General features: G+C 40.9%; 1 protein-coding gene across 1 annotated transcript in view; it reads right to left on the bottom strand.

The window, feature by feature from the left end:
* Positions 1-4,191: 4,191 nt before the first annotated feature.
* grm6a (glutamate receptor, metabotropic 6a) overlaps positions 4,192-15,339 on the bottom strand; it is a 30,016-nt gene continuing 18,868 nt past the window's right edge. Inside the window, exons 8-16 of the mRNA XM_057830540.1 lie at positions 13,254-13,393; positions 13,057-13,179; positions 7,270-7,534; positions 6,921-7,156; positions 6,685-6,846; positions 6,470-6,619; positions 6,248-6,388; positions 6,061-6,175; positions 4,192-4,384 (exon numbers count right to left, since the gene is read on the bottom strand). Coding sequence (XP_057686523.1) covers positions 6,086-6,175; positions 6,248-6,388; positions 6,470-6,619; positions 6,685-6,846; positions 6,921-7,156; positions 7,270-7,534; positions 13,057-13,179; positions 13,254-13,393 — 1,307 coding nt within the window. The 3' untranslated portion in view covers positions 4,192-4,384; positions 6,061-6,085. The remainder of the gene's footprint in view (positions 4,385-6,060; positions 6,176-6,247; positions 6,389-6,469; positions 6,620-6,684; positions 6,847-6,920; positions 7,157-7,269; positions 7,535-13,056; positions 13,180-13,253; positions 13,394-15,339) is intronic.

Here is a 15,339-nt window from a genome sequence, read left to right as displayed (position 1 = left end):
TTCAGCACGACTTAGATGAGACTCAGAGACTTTCTGTGCTGTGCGTGAACTCCTCGAAGCGCCTATATATGTGGTTGGAAGTGGAATGTTTTGATCAGCGACAAGCTAGTAGCTGCAATGGGCCAGTGTGGACCCTACCTCACCATACGCCTCAAATCGAAACCAGCTGCAGAAAATAAGTTAAAGATGTGCTATAAGCCTTAGGATCTACCTAATATATTGTATGTTTGTCCTTATCACTTCCTTGATCATTCCTGGACCAAATTATAACAACCTGTGCAACCTGTGTTAACGTGAGCTCATAGACTTCATAATATAATAATTATGAAGTACAGTGGGGCAAATAAGTATTTAGTCAACCACTAATAGTGCAAGTTCTCCCACTTGAAAATATTAGAGAGGCCTGTAATTGTCAACATGGGTAACCCTCAACAGTGAGAGACAGAATGTGGGAAAAAAAAAACTCAGAAAATCACATTGTTTGATTTTTAAATAATTCATTTGCAAATCATGGTGGAAAATAAGTATTTGGTCAATACCAAAACTTCATCTCAATACTTTGTTATGTACCCTTTGTTGGCAATAACAGAGGCCAAACGTTTTCTGTAACTCTTCACAAGCTTTTCACACACTTTTGCTGGTATTTTAGCCCATTCCTCCATGCAGACCTCCTCTAGAGCAGTGATGTTTTAGGGCTGTCGTTGGGCAACACGGATTTTCAACTTCCTCCACAGATTTTCTATGGGGTTGAGATCTGGAGACTGGCTAGGCCACTCCAGGACCTTGAAATGCTTCTTACGAAGCCACTCCTTTGTTGCCCTGGCTGTGTGTTTGGGTCATTGTCATGCTGAAAGACCCAGCCACGTCTCATCTTCAATGCCCTTGCTGATGGAAGGAGATTTTCACTGAAAATCTTTCGAGACATGGCCTCATTCATTCTTTCCTTTACACAGATCAGTCGTCCTGGTCCCTTTGCAGAAAAACAGCCCCAAAGCATGATGTTTCCACCCCCATGCTTCACAGTGGGTATGGTGTTCTTCGAATGCAATTCAGAATTCTTTCTCCTCCAAACACGAGAACCTGTGTTTCTACCAAAAAGTTCTATTTTGGTTTCATCTGACCATAACACATTCTCCCAGTCCTCTTCTGGATCATCCAAATGTTCTCTAGCGAACCGCAGACCGGCCCGGACGTGTACTTTCTTAAGCTGGGGGACACGTCTGGCAGAGCAGGATTTGAGTCCCCGGCGCCGCATTGTGTTACTGATAGTAGCCTTTGTTACTGTGGTCCCAGCTCTCTGTAGGTCATTCAATAGGTCCCCCTGTGTGGTTCTGGGATTTTTGCTCACCATTCTTGTCATCATTTTGACGCCACGGGGTGAGATCTTGCATGGAGCCCCAGATCGAGGGAGATTTATCAGTGGTCTTGTATGTCTTCTATTTTCTAATATTTGCTCCCATAGTTGATTTCTTTACACCAAGCGTTTTACCTATTGCAGATTCAGTCTTCCCAGCCTGGTGCAGGTCTACAATTTTGGCTCTGATGTCTTTCGACAGCTCTTTGGTCTTGGCCATACTGGAGTTTGGAGTGTGACTGATGTGATTGTGGACAGGTGTCTTTTATACCGATAATGAGTTAAAACAGGTGCCATTAATACAGGTAACGAGTGGAGCCTCGTTAGACCTCATTAGAAGTTAGACCTCTTTGACAGCCAGAAATCTTGCTTGTTTGTAGGTGACCAAATACTTATTTTCCACTCCAATTTGGAAAAAAATTCTTTAACAATCAAACAATGTGATTTTCTGTTTTTTTTCCACATTCTGTATGTCATGGTTGAGGTTTACCCATGTTGACAATTACAGGCCTCTCTAATCTTTTCAAGTAGGAGAACTTGCATAATTGGTGGTTGACTAAATACTTATTTGCCCCATTGTATATGGGGAGCTGTAGATTGATACGCCGGCCATTCGAGTGACCAAAATGAGGTGAAATTACAAATAATATTACAGTTGCCGAAAGCAGAAGGGCTGACACGGATTTTGTTGTTACAAGGAAATACTAGAAGGTATGTACATATAAACAAAAACAGTATGTCATTTTTTTTTTATTGCAGATATTGATCGCAATAAAACATTTAGACAACATGAGTCTTGTTTTATTTAAAACGATTGGTGCATGTGCAAAACAGGTCAATAAATCACAATTTATAAAATTAGAAAAATATTAACGAAGGTGGAGCATAAGTGGAGCCTTCCATCATCAAAGTAGAAAGCACGTAGTCTCGATATATGTCCATCAACGGACAGTAAGTGTTGTGAGGCACATCAAGTTGTCTTACCTTGCCTAACAGTGTTTTCCACCTGTAAACAAACGAACAAAATATTTGTAACACTTGCATTTATGAGTTTACCTAATTGTGCCATCCAACACGTACTGATTAGCAACAGGCTAGCAGCAGATAGCATGTGTTGCCGCCACAGCAGTACAGTGGTTAGGAGTGGGAACCTCTTGGTACCTCACGATACGATTCGATTTGCGATAAAAAGCTCACGATAACGATGATCTGACGATATGGCGATACAAAGATTATCGATATATTGGTCAGGAAATCATTCTAGGATATTCTACAAAAAAACTAATAAATAGAAAAAACAAGTTTCTGCTGTGAATTGGAATGAGTTTATCACGTCCAATCCATTTGAAGTGGGAGGGTGCCACTCATTCGCTGCCATCCCTCCCGCTTCAAACTGATTGAACGTCTATTTATGGCTGTCAGCGGCAGTCAATGCCAGGCAATGAGGTAATTTTGGGCCATTTAAGGTCATTTACCTGTTGATTTCCAGCTACTTCCTGTTGATTTTGGGATATTTTATGGGTCACTTGATTTTGAGTTACAGTCGAGGAAGTGACCTGGGAATCACCCAAATCAATAGGCAGTGATTCAAACTCAACAGGAAATGACCTGTAAATGGACCTGCGAATGCTGTGGTTGGTAGTCTTGGTCTGCTGAATGGTTTGGACACCGTCAATGGCAGCCTTAGAGTTAACTGAGACACTATTATGGTGGAAGAATTTGGTAGGAACTTATTGGTTCTTTTTTTTTTTTTGTAAACATTGACACCTTTTTAAAACGATACCTCGATTCTTGGCAGGAGCATATCGATAACCTTTTGGGATACAAAGTATCACGATATATCACCATTTCGATATTTTGTCACACCCCTAACAGTGGTTGTACTAAAAAATATTAAATATCCTCATAATTACAATCATCATCGTCAGGACAACAAGTCATTACATGCGCAAGATTTTAGCTTCATGTTTTGAGCATCGGACACATGAAAATGCAGGGAAAGGAAGAACATACCTTCCATAACACCAGCGGCAACATGGATACATAAACACAGAGTCTTTGTTGTGGCACGGGCTCGATTCTACATCTGCTTTCATGAACATGTTGTCCTCCCATGTCGTGATGATGGCAGATGGATGCGGTATTTCCAAATTGTCTTTTTTGAGGGATTTTGAATGAGTGATGTCACTCCAGTTCTACTGTTGTTTTGGATGGAGAAAGTGTAAAACAGACGTCGTGAGCAGAAATGCGGAACTAAAGCGCGAGTACCTCGGAAACTTGTCTATAGACGTCCAATGATTTCAACTGGGAGGGGCTGGAAGCGATCATTCAATTTTTGTACAATTCAGCTGCATTTAACGAAGTAGCAAACATATAAACTAAAACTAATCTTACAACATATTCAAGGAGTTCGACAATATAGGGCACTATATTGTGGATTGGGATCTGATTCCAAACACTGTACAGCCTGAGACGCTAAAAGGTGTGATAGGAGCATCTGCCTTTCTCCATGATGTCATCAATTGCTGATTAATCATTCAACGCTGCTAGTATCTTTGACACTTAAGGCAGCTTCTGACCCGATGGCACCTGATCCATGTCACCGAAGATGTCATATGCATCTGAGACACAATGATCTGTGGACACCGTGATAAATCCATTAATAAATAAATGCATGCGTGTTTATGTGTGGCTCTTGTTTCGTCCATTCACTAAATTAAGTATGCTAGCACAATGGAATGATCTGAATCTATGTCCAACTAGTGCACGTTGTCAAACAAACACCTATCATGCAGTCATGTGTTCTCAAACACCCAGCTTCTCTCACTGACACACAGATAAGGTCAAATCCAAACTGACCTTAAATCATTCTTTTGTCCCGCAGGTGGCGCCATTGATCCACACTTGTTTTCAATTGCTTTATTAATCTGAAGTTATATAGCATATGAATAACTTTCCGTATTTATACTGACACACATGTGTTGTTGAATGATTTCATCGGGTCGTGCTCAGGGATGGGTCAATGACATCCTGTGAATGGAAGAGGACGCTAAAGTTAGCAAGTGTAGCTTTTGTCCAACAGCGTTTTTTAAATTTTAGCCCAAAGCCTGAGGGATTTTAATTTTTGCACTGTCACTGACAGCGATGGAGTCCAGAGGCGGGTAGAGTAGCCAAAAAAATTAACTCATGTAAGAGTAGCATTACTTCAAAATAATATAACTCATGTAAAACTCGTTGTCGAAAAAAACGTACTCAAGTACAAGTAAAAAAGAGTATTTGGTCAAAAGAATACTTAAGTAATGAGCAACATTGTCAGTAACTGCTTAAATTTTTGATTTTTTTTTTTCAAACAATGGTATTACATATCCACATTAAGCCAAAGAAGAAGAAAAAATCATTGAATAACGACAGACAAAAAAAATTACATAAACAATGCATTATTCGTCCAAAGAGCATGAGTGCCCTCTGGTGGGGAAAATAGTTCCTAGTTTGAATGGTGAATAGTTCCTTCATAGTTACTATTACATAATAAAAAGGGTCATATCTGCGGTTTTCCGTGGTCAATTGGTGCCAAATAAAAAACTGGGAGAGAGGTTAAAATCTGCGCTTTCGAGTAGTGTTGAGGGAAGCGGTCTTTGTCAAATACTTCATTTTTTACGGAGCTTGTTGCACCGATATCACTTTTTGACCCCGATATCGATACCTGGCTGTGCAGTATCGGCCGATACTGATACCATACCGATACCACTTTGTTTGAAAATTAAATATATATATATATATATATATATATATATATATATATATATATATATATATATATATATATATATATATATATATATATATATACATATATATACACAAAGCGAATCCAGTAGTACTTTTTATTGCATACCTGGTATGGGTGACAATAGTTAAATAGCTCTTTGGCTCTCAAAGGCCAAAATAGTGCTATATTTGAAATAAGGAATCGTTCCAAATTGGGAATTAAAATTTGCGTTCCGTATTAAACCAATATGGAATATACATAAATAGATACACTTCTATGCATATTAGGAGTTTTTTGGTCCGGTCCAGCCCCCTGTTCTCAGTAGCAGTTGCTGCTGTGGTTGCCTCAAACTCTTTGTCCTCATGTTTCATCTTCAAATGTTTTATCAGGTTCCAGGTATTGAAACTGGCCGATTTAACTCAACCTCTCAAAACTTTCAGGCCGCAAATCTTGCATGCAGCCATGGTATTCGACGGAGATTATAAGCTGAAATATTTTCAGACCGCCGACATTTTCCTCTCGTATTTTTTTTCTCATTGGTGAAACTGATAGAGCCACTCTTGGCATCTCTGGCAAAAAAATAGATAAATCTAGTATGTAGAATGAGGAGGGAAAAATGTAACGACTCCTGTGTAGCCCAAAGTAGCGGAGTAAGAGTAAGTTTTAGTTAAGTTAGTTTTTTTCTTCACAAGTCTACTCAAGTTAAAGCAAAAAGTATAGCTTGGTAAAACTACTCTTAGAAGTACTTTTTTCTCAAAAAGTTACTCAAGTAAATGTAACAGAGCACAGTAACGCGTTACTACCCACCTCTGTGGACATCCAATTCCTAATTGGGAGGACTGGTAATGATTGGATGTCTGTCACCGTCAATGGCAGCATGGCAATGCAATGGCAATGAGTTAAAATATTAATGCTTAATCGTGTGTGTTATTTGCACCTTTATCCTTTAGTGCACTTTGAGTTTACTGCGTTCTATCAGGCTCAAAATTGCTCCTTCCGTTCTGATTTTCCTTGATGGATTTATGGGACAGCTGAGCAGCCTGGACGACACCCTGCCAGACAAGGAGCATCGCCGTTGGAAACGACTGGATCAAAACAGAATGTGAACTTTGGTTCCTCCTCACCTTGAAGCTCCTCTTCCGCTTCTGGATGTTCTGCTCGGGCTGGAAGAGGATGACATACACTTTGGGAATGTAAAGCATCCCGAGGGAGACAGACGCGCTAAGAGTCATGGATATAGTCAAGGTTGCCGTCTGGATGAACATCTGTCAGAATGAGGGCAAAAGTCGTGGGGGAGTAAAAGTTGTCAAGTATTCCTGGACTCTCGCCCTGGTGTCAGTTCTCACCTTTTCTGTGGATTGGGCCGTCCCAAAGAAGATGGGTACGAAGGCTAGCCAGACGATACAGGTGGTGTACATGGTGAAGCCGATCGGCTTCGCCTCATTAAATGTCTCTGGGACTCCGCGGCTTTTCACAGCGTATACAGTGCACGTCACCTGGCGACACAAACGCAGCGGTTGACTCGGTCGCTCCGCTGAGCGGGCAGGGCTTGGCTTCTTACCATCAGCACGATGCTGTAGCTCAGGCAGCAGATGAGTGATAGGTCAGACATGTCACACTTGAGAATTCCTCTGGCCAAGTCAGGGTTCGGAGGACGAAGCTCCTCGTAGTCAACTATGGTGTGAGGCGGCACCACAGCGAACCACACAAACACCCCAAACACCTGACACGAACACGTACAAGGTAATGACGGCAGAAACGGCAAGTGGCGCTTGACCGCTCCTCCCTTGTTCTTACCTGAACGGAGACCAGGATAAAGGTGATGAGCAGCTGTGAGGTGGGGCTGATGAACTTGGGCGGCGTCACCGAGCGCTTGCCCTGTTCGAAGATGCGATATATGCGGTTGGTTTTGGTCAACATGGCGGAGTACGTGATGGCCATGCCCAGGCCCAGCAGGAGACGCCGGAACGCGCACACCACCACGCCGGGCTCGGCGATCATTAGGAACGTGATCAAGTAGATCAAAAAGATACCTAGAAGACAGCAGGGAAAACATGGTGAAATAGGTAGTTTTTTGGTATATATGTTTTGCATTTTGAAAGGGACATTTAGCTCCAATAATTGGACAAAATCTCCTGTGACTAACCGGTCAGCAAAACGTAGCTGAGCTCTCGTCCAGAAGCTCTGACAATAGGTGTGTCGTTAAAGCGGACGAAAGTGATGACAACCGTGCAGGTCGCTAGAATGCCTAGCATGGAAAGCGAGGCGGGCACCAGGGCCCAGGGTGAGTTCCACTCCAACTTGATGATGGGCGTCGGACGACAGCCGGTCCTGTTCGCAACTGGACGCATGTCAAGCGGACACATCTCACAGCTGAACTCGTCCGCTTGGTACTGGTAGCCATCGCACAGCTGAAGACATTGTTCAGTTATAATGTCTGAATGATGTATAAAGTCTGTGTACGTAAATGAGCCATTCCACTGAAACCCCATGCTTCTTGCACAATGTCATGATGAAATTATGTATATATTTTTTGTTGCCATTCTCAAAATGATTTACGAATAAACTCTCACCTCAGAGACTAGGTTCAGGAATGTTACAAGCTTTTGTTCCTGTACCCATCTTGGCTTCTGAGAGACACTGCCACTCTGAGAAACTCTATTTATACTCTATCATGGTGCCAATGGACCTAATTAGTGCTAATTATAGTAGTTTTTCAGTTGTCCGACATATGTGCAATTGACTTTTCCAGCCTCTTATTAGCGTCTGAACTTTTTGTTTTTTTTTAAAGTGCCTATGACAGCAAAAAGCATGTTTATTTCATACTTCACGCGGTATTTTATGGTACAGTGATCCCTCGCCACTTTGTGCTTCGAATTTCGCGGTTTCAGTCTATCGCTGATTTTTTTTCAGACAAAAAACACATATATATAAACGCATAAAGAATTAAAATAATGGAGAAAATATGGTGTAAAATCAGCCCGTTCCCTAACAGAAGGCAAGGAGAGCCTGGCCAACTCATATTCCACCGCTCTGATTCGCTGGCCAGCATCACTCGGGAATATCGCAAGCTGATTGGCCGAGATGTTTAACCTTGCTGCTATCGAAGGAAAATGGCTCCAAAGCGTCCTCCGCCTGCTCAATCCTCGAACCCAAGAAGAAAAGAAAAATGATGATGGTGCACGACAAAGTTCAATTACTGGACATGCTTAAAGTTGGCCACAGCTATGTGTCTGTTGCACGCCATTACGGACTAAACAAATCAACCGTTCGTTACATAAAAAAAGACAAAGACCACCTCAATGTCGTTTTCCAGGGACACTAAGCAAGTCCTGACTCCTCGCAACAAGACAATTGCAAAAATGGAAAATGCACTAACAGTGTGGTTATCGGACTGTCGGGAAAAGAAGGTGAGTCTCGACACAAACATGACTGGGGCAAAAGCCAAAGCACTGTATGATAGCCTCATTCCTGAAGGAGAGTTGAATGAAGGTGGCGGTGATGCCGACTATGAAGAAGAAGAAGAACCACAGCCTAGTACCAGTGCTTCCAGTGAAGAAAATTGTGGTTTTGTTGCCAGCAAGGGTTGGTTCGAAAAATTCAAAAGGAGGTTTGGACTTCGCAGCGTTACGTTGCATGGGGAGGCCTCCTCGGCGGACCATGACGCAGCTGTTCGTTACGTTGAGGACCATTTTCCCAAATTAATTGAAGAGGGTGGCTATCTCCCGGAGCAGGTGTTTAACATGGACGAGACTGGCCTTTTTGGGAGGCGGATGCCATCCAGGACGTTCTTTCTCAAGGAAGAAGTGAAGAGGCGAGGCTTTAAAGCCCACAAAGATCATATGACTCTCACCATGTGTGGGAATGCTGCGGGATTCATACTCAAGCCCGCCTTAATTTACAAGTCCCAGAATCCTCGCGCTTTAAAGAACAAAAACAAATCCTTGCTGCCTGTCTACTCTTCTCAATAAATCATCTTTATCTTCATATCCATTGTTCTGGAGTTTTTTCTTCATTTATCAAGATCATCAGTGTGGTGAGTACATTTTATTCATCTTATGCATGTTGTTGTATATTAATTGTGCATTTACTTTTCAAACTAGTGTACTCTATACACAAAAAAAATATAAAGAATGTAATATACATAAAATAAAATTCTCCTGTATCCAAGCAGCTCAACAGGACAGGTTTTAAAAAAAAATGTTTTTGTTTTTTTGTTTTTTTTCACGGTTTTTCACTTATCGCGGTGGGTTCTGGTCCCCATTAACCGCGAAAAATGAGGGATCACTGTATTTTATGAATGAAATGGACCGCTTCGATCTGTGTGGAAGCGATCGATATATTTATTCAATTTTTTTGAATCCCGCGCCATGAAAATGAGTGACTTCCTGGTTTGACAAAGAATGTGAATGTGACATCAGCGGTATAATCATCTTCAGTATACAGCCAATACTACAGAATGCAGAACAACTGCGGATTCATCTGATTTTGCAGATTATTTCGTTTATTTTTCGCATCCCGCCAGCCCAATGTGCTGCAGGCGTTTGTTGCAGCACCAGGGAGAGGCGTGTGAGCCTTTTTGGGTTTCAAAATGTTCCCGTACACCGCGGGTCATGGCCAAAACAAGTCCGACAAATGTGGGACCATTGTGAGGTGAGTAAGCTACAGTATGTTTTATATTATGTTAAATAGTGGGATCATGGCACCCGTTTTAATAAGGAGGTGGCTTGCATTTTTTGGGTGACAATGCTCCTTGTGTACAGAGAAGGCCACTCGGCCGATGACTGGCGGCTTGTCACACACCATGGTCACTTCCACAACCTCGGTCCTATTCGTGTGCTCGACGAGAATGCGCTTTCTCTGGCTTGGCCACGAGCAGCCCCTCTATTCGACGTCGGCCGGTTTGTCCAACGAGAATGGGCTATTTATTCCCGGCGACGAGTACTTCCAGCCCGCCGTGGCCGCAGCAGAATGACGGGCCGTAACTGGTTCGCCGCCGGGGGCTGGCCGATCGGTGCCGCCGTGTGACATGAGTCGTGGTAGTTTTGTGTGATTTTTCAGTTTCGAAAGACAAGAATAAGACTTGGAAAATCTGCTCGGTTCGGGTTAGCATGTCAGTTAGCTGTCACGCCTCCTGTTTTGTTTACCTCTTTCCGCCGTCTCCGAAGCCGGGGCAGGGAAATGACAAAAGCCGGACTAACTCCGGTGGCATAAAATAACGTTCGGGAGAGGAAGAAGTTGGCAGTTTTGACCATTATGCAGTATTTTTTTTTTTATTTTAAATGCATTTTTAATAGGGTTGTTCCGATCATGTTTTTTTGCTCCCGATCCGATCCTGATCGTTTTAGTTTGAGTATCTGCCAATCACGATATTTCCCGATCCAATTGCTTTTTTTTTGCTCCCGATTCAATTCCAATCATTCCCGATAATTTTTCCCGATCATATACATTTTGGCAATGCATTAAGAAAAAAATGAATAAAACTCGGACGAATATATACATTCAACATACAGTACATAAGTACTGTATTTGTTTATTATGACAATAAATCCTCAAGATGGCATTTACATTATTAAAATTCTTTCTGTGAGAGGGATCCATGGATAGAAAGACTTTTGACTTTGTATATTGTGACTAAATATTGCCACCTAGTGTATTTGTTGAGCTTTCAGTAAATGATACTGTAGCCATGCCCAAATGCATGATGGGAAGTGGAACCATGACTGTGCGTAGTGCTACCAATTGATATATCTTCTCTGCATTGGGAAATAACATAAGGTGTTAAGAAAAAGATCAATTGCTACCTTGCTTCCCCACATTGCTTCCCATGATATTTCTAATCGTAGGGAAAGGGATTGTAAGGCTTTAGCCAATTAAAAAAAGGCTCCAAAGGCTGCCAAAATTCACTCTACTCATTTTACGCTGCCTTTTATCTCTCTATATAGGTAAAACGGCACCATTACAGATTGAGCGCGACAATGCGTGAGTAGGTCGTGCAGCGCATACATTAATTACGTTAAATATTTTAACGTGATACATTTTTTAAAAAATTAATTACCGCCGTTATTGGGATAAATTTGTTAACCCTACCTTAAGCCTAAACTAAAGACTCTGGATTAGTGTAACATATTATTTCTGTAACGTTAAATACAATTAGAAAACGATTTAATAAAAAAAAAAAAAAAAAAAAATATATATATATATATATATATATATATATATATTTAAAAAAGGCATGGCCGATATTTTTTTGCCGATTCCGATACTTTGAAGATGACATGATCGGACCCGATCGATCGGGACATGTCTAATTTTTAATGTTTCATATTCCATTTAGCACAAGACTGTTATTTGTCATGACCATACCATTTATTTCACAATTGGGGAAAAATACTTAGATAAAAAGAATATACTGTAAAAATATTGGAGTAGAGAGTTTGAAACAATTATGACATTTTGCTGCTCTCTGTCGTATTTTCCTCGTTCTGAATCTTCCCCCTCAATGGGCTGGAATTTAAATCAGATGAAAAAGTGACCCGGCCGACGTAATGACAGGTGGGTCTAAACTTAATTTCTCGTCATCTGAGCTCTGCTGAATTGTTGTATATTGTCGAATCGTCTCAAAATATTATTCTAATTCACATAATAATGCTATTTAAGATTTTTTTATGCTGTCACAGACACTTTAAGGGACATACAACACTTATGTGTATCCCAACAGAGAGAATCTTGTGTGATAAATTGAAAAACAGGAATATTTTTTTCTAATGTGTAAAAGTTAAGAAAAGCATCAATAAAAGCCAGTACAGTGAAACATCGATGTACGATCGCTTCGACACACGATCTTTTTGACATCCGACATAAAATTTGACTCGTCATATGTTTCTACATCCGACAACATGCTCGAAATACGACAATTTATGACAGCGCCGAAGTTTCTTTGTTTTCCCGCAAGATGGAGGCAAGGCCGATTTTCTTGAGAGAGACATCAACATGGGTTCCAAGAATGTTAGTGCAGGTGGTAAAAAAAGGAAAAAAGTGACGCTTACTCGTGGAATGAAGATGGAAATGATAGAAAAATATGAGCCTGGTGTGATCGTCCGTGAACTGGCTCAACAATAAGACCGTAGAATGTCTTCGATCTCGACGGTCCTCCTCCGACCTCCATTCGCAAGACTTTATAAGTTAAGGTGACAATTATTATTGTGGTTACATCGCCAAAGAAATCGACAGCTTTGTCAGGTTTTTACTCATGTAACTTGAGGACCACAACACGCCTACTCTCCGCCGCAGCTGACGCCAAGATCGCCAACATTAGAACATGACAAGTGAAAGTAAAAACTCTAATGCACCTCTCTTACTTAGCCACGCAGTGCGTTGAGGTACACCACGCAAAACACATCCGCATCATTAGAACCCGATTCGTTACATAATTAAAGGTTTTTTTTTTTTTTTTGCTCTGTGTACTGCAATTGTGCCAGCAGTATCTATTAAGGTTATTAAGTGTAGGTTTTTGGGCTGTGGAACGAATTAATGGAATTATAATGTATTCTTATGGGGAAATCCGGCTTGACATAATACCATTTCGACTTACAAACAAGATTCTGGAACAAATTAACTTCTTATGTAGAGGTACCACTGTATTTCCCGGAAGTGGCTGCCCGAAATGAAGGTAGACATTTTATCGGTCAATCAAATGAGAGTATCCCAGATTGCCCGCCCTTCTTTATGGCATCACTGATACTCGTTATCACATGTACCAGCTCTTGGGCATCCAAATTAAGGTCATTTAAGTTTTGCCTTGGTTCATTAGTGATAAAAAACGAGGGCCATTTTCTCAGATTTTAGCTTTTAAACTTTTTACTCAGATTTCTGGTTTCAGTGGATGGCCTGACAGATGTTTTGACTGATATACAGACAGATATGGCGTTACCTCACAATGCCAACAACAGGGGACCCCTTTGACCATCTTCTTCCTCTCTCCTGGTTTACAGGGGTAACTACAAATGGAGTCAGGAAGTGACTTATCTCCTCCAGACCACTGCATCTCTTCCAGCTGACACACACACATTGACGTTCCACCCGGTCACATGGATGACGACGTAGGTTTATGACAAATCTGACCCTTACATTGAGACGCAGGTTGTTCGTCCACTGGCCGATCACGTGGTAGCCAGGGTGACTGTGATTGGTCATCTGGAACTGGAAAATGTCATAACGGCCGGGAGCGTCTCCGTTCTCGTTGAACAAGACACTGGTCCCTGCACTTCCTGTTGGGAAGAAAAAAGGACACATGTTGCGTGTGAGTGGACAGAAAGGTGTAAAGATACTGCCAGGCACGAAAATGGGTCAGGGGTTAAAAAGGTGAGAAGGGTGTGGAGAAAATATGTTCGAGTACACTGTACAACTAGGGCTGTCCCAAACGACTAATTTTCTCCCAATCAGTCAGCCGACTATTTTTACGACTAATCAAATAACCCCCCCCCCCCCCCCTTTTTTTTTTTTTAAACTAATTTAGCAATGAAATTTTTGATGACGCTTATTAATTCCCAAAAACATTTTGGAACACTTAAATTCTTTATTAAAGTACAAATAAACATGTAAATAACACTGAGAGAATTAAAGACGTCACGATTTTAACGAAATATTATCGCGTACTTACCTTGTTTCGATCCAGAAACTCCATTTAGCATGTCTCACCGAGTGTCAAGACACAGCTGTGAATGGCCACAGCCGGATTTTTGAGGGATTTTATGGGTTAAAAATGGTGATATAACAAGGGTCGCGATGCAGAAATCGCAGACAACAAGGAGTGGTTGAGATTTTCTTTTTCATATAGTTACCCTTTTAAACATAACTTCTCAATTTTTCTTTGTTTGGATCGATTATTTATCATCTAACGTATCTGGGAAAATGCGACAGTAACAAAAAAATACAATTAAGCGATAGTTATGAGGTAGATATCTGTGACTTTTTTACAGACGCCAAATTTTTCATTGTGATGTAATTTGTTTAAAAGTTTAAAATATGCAAGTGAATATTGTTTTTTTAAGTCGTTTTTTTTTTAAACTTAAATATCAGAAATCAATTAATGATTCTAAGCTAAAAATGACAGATATTTTGAATGATAAATATGATTACTTACCTCCTTTTTATGGCTAGCTTGAAACAAAAACGGTTGCGCGACGTCTGTAAACGGGGGTTTTCAGGGTAAAACGGACAAATTAAAACTAGTTCAGAGGCTTAGTGCGCCATGAATCTGCTATCGCAGCATATAGACATATTGTTCTATCCAACACAACAGTTCTTTTGGCTTAAAATACACCAGTTTATTTTAAAGAGGGGTGCAAGAGCAGAAACTGCTTTTTCAGTCTCGTCTGTGTTTTCCGCCATATATAATGGTATTATAATCTGTTAGGTTTTGTGTTTGGTTTCTCCTTGTGTGACTTGTCCCTGTGATTACCCATTGCTCTCACCTGTGTGTGTTTTCCCAGTGTATCCTGCAATCTGCATCCACCTGTGTTACCCAGCTGTTCCTCGTCTCGTTACCCCTTGTCTGCGTATATAATGACCCAGTTTCTTGTCACTCCTTGTTGCGTCATTGTTTATGTCAGTGCCAGAGTCGATGTCTATCCTAGCCCTTGTGTTCCGAGTAAGTTTTTTGTTTGCTGCTTTTGTTTGTTTTCTTTGCTGCTGTGTTTTTGGGATCACCTCAGTTTTGGTTTGTACTTTGTTTTTTCTGTCGGCCTTAATTAAATCATTTTTTGCACCGCCCTTTTTGCCTCGCTTCACTTTTCCTGCGTTTGGGTCCTCACACACCTGCCCACCCAGCAATCCCTGACAATAATCATTGCCAATTAGATTTTTCATAAAGGGTGTCATTTTAAAGCTATTCTTAGTGTAGAATCTGAAGTATGTGGGATTAACTCTAGAAATCGTTATTTATATGATGAACATGACGCGCTTTTATTTCGAAATGTTCACTGGAAGTACGTTCGCTAAACCGCTAACAGTAAGCTTTACACTCTGCAAAAAAAAGCTCTTTTTGTCATTGCATGTGGTGTCAGTAATAAATTTCTTTTTTCATTTTTTTCATTTGCAAATGCTGTTAACCAGCGATTTTTCATGTTTGAAGTTTCACCTTTTAACCGCAAACTGGGTTTTGGAAAAGACTGCCAATCTTTTATAGCAGGCTAAAGTAGGTTGTCTTTTTTCC

Source organism: Corythoichthys intestinalis, chromosome 2 (assembly GCF_030265065.1).
Source record: "Corythoichthys intestinalis isolate RoL2023-P3 chromosome 2, ASM3026506v1, whole genome shotgun sequence".
Taxonomy (NCBI): domain Eukaryota; kingdom Metazoa; phylum Chordata; class Actinopteri; order Syngnathiformes; family Syngnathidae; genus Corythoichthys; species Corythoichthys intestinalis.
Note: the sequence above shows the minus strand (reverse complement) of the source record. Positions and strands in the feature narration are given on the sequence as shown.